The sequence below is a fragment of the Panthera tigris genome, chromosome B1 (assembly GCF_018350195.1).
Source record: "Panthera tigris isolate Pti1 chromosome B1, P.tigris_Pti1_mat1.1, whole genome shotgun sequence".
In the NCBI taxonomy this organism is placed as follows: Eukaryota; Metazoa; Chordata; class Mammalia; order Carnivora; family Felidae; genus Panthera; species Panthera tigris.
The window spans coordinates 52,910,612-52,916,979 of record NC_056663.1 but is presented as its reverse complement, the minus strand read 5'-3'; the positions used below and the strand labels follow the sequence as shown (position 1 = coordinate 52,916,979).

At 41.6% G+C, this 6,368-nt stretch overlaps 1 protein-coding gene and 1 non-coding gene across 2 annotated transcripts; one reads left to right on the top strand and one right to left on the bottom strand.

Moving 5' to 3' along the window:
- Positions 1 to 1,780: 1,780 nt before the first annotated feature.
- Positions 1,781 to 1,912, bottom strand: LOC122238271. The gene has a single exon (XR_006217216.1). It is a non-coding gene; the product is annotated as a small nucleolar RNA SNORA72 (small nucleolar RNA).
- Positions 1,913 to 5,140: 3,228 nt separating this feature from the next.
- Positions 5,141 to 5,819, top strand: DEFB136 (defensin beta 136). The gene is made up of 2 exons (XM_042982666.1): positions 5,141 to 5,195; positions 5,647 to 5,819. The coding sequence occupies exons 1-2, from the start codon at positions 5,141 to 5,143 to the stop codon at positions 5,817 to 5,819; spliced, it is 228 nt and encodes a 75-aa protein (XP_042838600.1).
- Positions 5,820 to 6,368: the final 549 nt, after the last annotated feature.

The window sequence follows — 6,368 nt, the reverse complement described above, 5'->3', positions numbered from 1 at the left end:
ACTAAGTGAATACTTCAGCAAAGAGATAGAAAACATAAAAAGAACCAGTTGTAGCTGAAGAACACAATATAGAAATAAAAATTCCACTGGAGGGAATCAACAGAAAATTAGAGGATATAGAAGAGCAGATCAGCTGGAAGACATAGTAATGAAAAGCAACCAAGCTGAACAGCAGAAAGAAAAAAGAATTTTTTTTTTATTTTAAAAAAGAATTTTTAAAATGAGCATATGTCAAGCGACCTCTGTGACAAAGGGTACTAACATTTGTATCACAGAGGTCCCAAAAGGAGAAGAAAGAAAGGGGCAGAAAGTGTATTTGAAGAAATAATAGCTGAAAACTTCCCCAACCTGAGGAAGGAAACAGGCATCCAGGTCCAAAAAAGAGAAAGCTCCAAACAAGATGAACTGAAGGAGTTTCACTCCCAAAGTTAGTGGAAGGAAGGAAATAATAAAGTTCAGAGCATAAATAAATGAAGTAGAAACAAAACAAACAAAAAGAAAAAAACACACAACAACATCAATAGAAAAGATGGATGAAACTAAGAGCGGTTCTTTGAAAAGATAAACAAAATTGATAAAGCTTTAGCCATGCTCATCCAGGGAAAAAAGAGAGAGGACTGAAATAAATAAAATTAGAAACGAAGGAAGAGAGGGGTGCCTGAGTGGCTCAGCCAGTTAAGTGCTGGACTCTTGATTTTGGCTCAGGTCATGATCTCACAGTTCATGGGGTTGGGCCCTAGTCAGGTTCTACATTGACAGCGCAGAGCCTGTCTGGGATTCTCTCTCTCCCTCTCTGCCCCTTCCCTGCTCACTCACACTCTCTTTCTCTCAATAAATAAATAAATAAATAAACAAACAAACATTAAAAAAAAAAAGAAACGAAGGAAGAGAAATTTCAACTCAATGAATGAGCACAGATGGTGGGGCATGCCCTTGGCTTTAGCATGGTTGCATCCTCACATGCCCAGCTTCACTAACAAGGTGGGGGAAGAGCACAAAAATACGTTACACTCCATTCCATTCCAAGAAAAATCCCAATTAATCCCTACTCCTCCAGTAGACTCTTTAATATGACCAACAGAATCACCATCACATAAAATTCAATCACCTCTCAAACTGCTGCCTTTGCACTGGTTCCGGACAAGTGAGTCCACTCACAAGGCCCTCAAAAGAAGTATCTCAGATCCCATAGCCCCTCAGGATCCCCGGATGTAAGCTGCATTGGTTTTCAAAGACAGGCATTTTGAGGGCATGGTCTCTTGGGCGCAGGTCTCAAGGGTTGGGGTGCCCAATGTGTGACATAAATCCCTCTCTCCTCAGGGAGAGGCTTTAGAAGTGAGATCCCTCCAATTATGTGTCACAGAGCCAGGGGTAGGGTTTTGGTGAGACAGTGTCTCTGCCTCTCCTACCCAATCTAGATGCAGTCGTTTTATCTCTTGTGGAGAAAGCTGTTTGGTTAGTTTTCAGTTCTTTTTCAGCAGGAATTATTCCATATGTAGTTGTAGATTTGGTGTGTCCATAGGAGGAGATGAATTTGGGATCTTTCTACACCGCCATCTTGGACAATCCCATAATTTGTAAAGTTTTTTGTTTGTTTTTTTAGAAAATAAAACTCAATAGTTTTACAATTCACTCAGTGGCAACTGATAATCATCAAATTAGTGATGGTTATCTTCCAATGGTTATCTTACACTAGCTGTGCTGTCATTTATCTAGGATGAGCAGATACTCTGAGTCACAGATATTTCCCATATAAGGTGCATCATATAAATCAGACTTGGTTTGTCACCAGCATTTATAAAACCAGGCCTAGGGAAAGAACTAGGTCTGGGGACACATACCTGGTCTTAATACACTGAACGTTTAGCCTGCCCTGATCATTACAAAATCAGAACAGTAAGAATATTCGCAGTACAAATTATTCTTCATGGACAAGCCAGTAGAAAAAAAAAATGGGCAAATGACTTAACTAGATACTTATCAAAAGAGGAATAAAATAAAATCAAAGCTAAAAAAAAAAAAAAGAGGAACCCTAAATGACCAATACACATACAAAAAGATACCTCACCTTATTTGTGATCAGGGAAATTATATTAATCTGCCCTGAGGGGCCACTAGATCACCATCCAGTTGTCTAAAGTATAAAGGTCTGACAATACCAAGTAGTGCTAAGAATGTGGAGTGACCAAAACCCTTATACACCTGTTGATGGATATAAAAATTAGTAAAAGGGACTTTAGTAAACAATTTGACATTTAGAACAAATTGACGTTATACATGTCCTGTAACTTAGCAATTTTACTCCAAGGTATCTATCCTCCAAGAAGCAAGCCTGTGTGCACAGAATATAAGTACAAGAATGTCCCACAGCAGGACTCTTTGGTAATCCGTGGAAGCAACTCAAATACTTGTCATCCATCCTAAATATATTAAATAGTCAATAGACAGAAGCAAAAACGAATGCTACACACAGAAATATACAAATATCTTTAAAATATAATAAAGAAAAGAGGAAAACAGTCACAAGTAATACTTTTGTGCCGCCTTTTACAGATAGGTCAAAAAGAGGCAAATTAAACTACCCTGGTTAGTGATCCATACTAAAGAGAAAACCATAAAGCAAAGCAAGAAAGTGATGATTACCTGGGTCAGAGCAGCGGTTGCCTTGTTGGGGAGGTAGTGAGCTATAGTCACTTAAGAGTTCACTGGGACCTTTTGTGGTGCTGGAAAAGGTCTGTTTTCTTGATCTAAGAGGTGACCCCATGGTGTTTGCTTTACGTTCAGTCACTAAACTATGTGTATGATTTTATTTTTCTTTGTGTGTATTAAATTTCATCATATATCAATGACTTATTGAGCCATGGGGGAAAATAAGCTTGCACATAGAGAAAAGTGAGCATGAAGTCATTGCACCCAGGAACTATCTGACTCGTGAACGAGGCAGTCAGGAAAGGGGCTTCCTCCTTCAACAAGTTAATTCATTAAAGTAGCTGAGGGGGTGTAGTCATTGTTGGCAATGGTGGGTTTTTTTCTTGAAGGTAGACATGATCAGGAGAGCACAAAAATTCTAGGAAACTAAAATAAAGAAGAAATTTCCAACAGAGCAACATTAAAGGGGATAGTATGAAGCTGTTCGTGCTTCCCTGGCACCTTTTCCCAACAAGACCTCAGACAGGAGGTGGGAACACTCAGCACAGGTAAGAAAAGCTCCTGTCCAAAGGTTGGGATGGTGACTTAATCAAGACATGCACGAATAGAAAGGAAAGGGTCCATCTCCCACACCTGCTAATCTCCAAATGTGTCTTAGATTTGCTTTTCCAGGATCAGGTATAGGAGGAGGCTCAGAAGTATTTAGAAAATGTTAGGCTCATACTTTCCATATTTCCAAATGCATGATTAATAAACTTAAAATATATGGAGGACAGAGTTCTGAACTGAGAATCAAGAGAGCTGAAAATTTTATGCCAGCACAACTCACAGATTGAGTCTTCCCTTTTACAAGCCCATTCACCCATTCAAGCCTTGTTTCCTCCATCTCTAAAAGAATGGGAAGGTGCCAACTGAGTCTATGCTTTGTCTATGGCAGCAGATGGTCAGGATATGGCCTCCATTGTATGGGCAGGAAGTATATGCCCCATGCAGGGACCTGGGAGTCTTCTATGGAGTCATTCAAGGGAATCCTCGGCCCTGATCTAGTATTGAACTACTTCCAGGCCATTATCACACCTCCTCTCCCCAACTCCCATGCCAACCCACAGTGGTGCTCCCAACAATGTGACATTGTTGGAACCCAGAATAAAACTCTCCTGGCTGTTTTTTGCATTCGCTAAGAGATCTCTTGGAGAGAGTGTACAAAAAAGAAAGAAAGACAGCTCTAATGGTGGAATTTAATGAAGGAGGAAGAGAAGGAAGAGAAAGAAGAGGTGCTGGTGGTGATGGAGGAGGAGGAAGAAGAGGAGGGGGAGAGGGAGGAGGAGGAGGAGTGAAGAGCCTAATCTACACCAGGATGAGTGTGATGCACTTTGTAATTTGTCATCCTCAGAGAACCCTTTGCAGTGCACTTTTTGAGAAGAGGAAGCTGAAGCTCAGAGATGCTAAATAATTTACCCAAGGGTATGTGACTGCAAAATGGAGCATAACCAATAAAATTATGCTCTACTACCATTTTACAGACTCAGAATCCTATGGTTATGGGACACCTGGGTACAAGCCTGCCTCGAGGCAAGAATATAACCAAAGTAAGCGTCTCCTCAACTTTTGGTCATCCTCCACCTCTCCAGGGAAGACAGACCTAATGATCCTTCTCTGGAGCTATGCCCCTATAGCTCCAGGGGAGTGGTGTCCTGCTGTACTCTGAATGCTGGGCATCCAACCTTGCACACAGCAGTGATCTGGCTCTTCCTGTAAGAAACCAGAAGAGAGTTCCAACCTACCCACTCCAAAAAGACAACCTTTCCCAGAACCCTTAAAATTTCCAAATACGAGGCAACATTTCAATAGCAGCCATTTGGAAAACAAAGCCCTTGGTGAACTTTCCTGGGTGACACATTCCCTATACCATCTGCCTCAACCAGGTGAATAAATCTGCTGCCCAAAGAGAAGCATACCTCTTCTCTGTTATGTCTGAGTACCTACCTAACTCTTGGTCAGACCAACAGTTGACACCTTAAGACTCTTTATTTCTGGAAACACAGCAAGATCTTGCTCACATCCTTTGTGATCTTAAGTTAAGCCCGTGTTCATAACATTGCTTCCCTTGTCTCCTGTGTTCTCAATGGGACTCCCAAGGAAAGGAGAAACAAAGTAGAAAGAGAGTAGACATTTTCCCTGCCATTTTTCTATCACTATACATATGAAGTTATAGGATAAATATTTGGGCCTGGGCATGAGGATACCTGGTCCCGGATCTTGTTTGGCCTTGACTGAGTTCCTTCTTTTCTCATGATTGGTAAAAGAGGAAGTAGCAAAGACAGGACCAGGAACTTTTCTTCCTCTAAGCCTGAAGAAGCCTGTCTCCCCTGAATGCCCTTCCAAGTAGAATGAGGCCAGTGCTCAGCCCCACCCAACTTTGCCCAGCTCTATAAAGGAAGCTTCCAGGCAGCCACCCCCAGAATGTTCCAGCTCTGTGCCCTCATCAGCAATGAGGCACTCTCTCATTGGGTTACTCTTCCTCCTGGTAATCTCACTGCCTTCAGGTAAGATGATGGGTATAGGTCTGATCATGAAAATGGGGGTCTTCCAAGAACACAGGTACTTAAAATCCCCTTTGGGCATAAGACCAGCAGGGGGACGCCAATATCAGATGGATCAGCAAGCCAAGGATGGGAATTAAGTTAGTGGTCTTCAGTGTCTGCCCCACTCATCATTTGCCACATCCTGAAAGCCTACCCAAGCTCGAGAGAGTGAGGCCAACTTCATACCACACATGTCACCGTTCAGCTATCCAAATTCCTATTTCCTTCCAACTTCCTCTGATGAGCCTTAGACGTGGTGGCCCTCACTGAGAGATGACAGGAGGTGAGAGGACAGAAGGTAAAAGGTAAATTGCAAAGTAATAGGCCCCCCACCAGGAAGAGAGGGGCAGGTCTAGGATTTCTCCCAGCCTCAGAAGTCTGATTTTTCTTTTCCATTCTTTTTTTCCTTCAGGGAATGGATTGTTTGGACATGATGCAATACAAATTCGTACTTGCACTGCGCTCAAAGGCAAGTGCTTCTTCGGTTGCAGAGTGGGATGGACGTGGGTTTCATTCTGTCACAACATATTGTCTTGTTGTGTAAAAATGTTGAAAAATAATCCTCCCCAGGTCGATGAGTATTGACCCTCACCTCACGGATCCAATTAAAAGGCTACATGAATAGCTAAAAGGATAAAATCTACACTCTGTGTGTAAGGATCATTAATGAGCCATGGGTAGCAAATGAGAGGCAGATTCTCACGAACTGACTGGCAAAATTCCAGAAGTATTTTGTAAAGGGGCACTGGGGCAAAATGCATCTCCTATTTTTTTTTCCACCCTCCCGTCTCCAATCACTAATTCCTATTTCCAATTTAAATTCAGTTGATTAACACATGGCTACCGGCCCAAGGATATGATGTATGCTGGGCTCAATAACAATAGCTTACTGTGTGCCAGTCACACTTTTAAGTGGTTTACATCTACTAAATCACTTAATTCTCACAACAAAATCAACTTTTTTCTCCAGTATTGTAGATGAAGGAATTTTTCAAGGTCACACAACCAGTAAGAGTTAGTTAGTACTGGGTTTGAACCCAGACAGTCTTGAGCCAGTGTCTTTACTGTTAATCTATACCACCTCTCAATTGCTAAGCGTAGGAATCTAACTGGAAGTATTAATTGTAGTTTGTA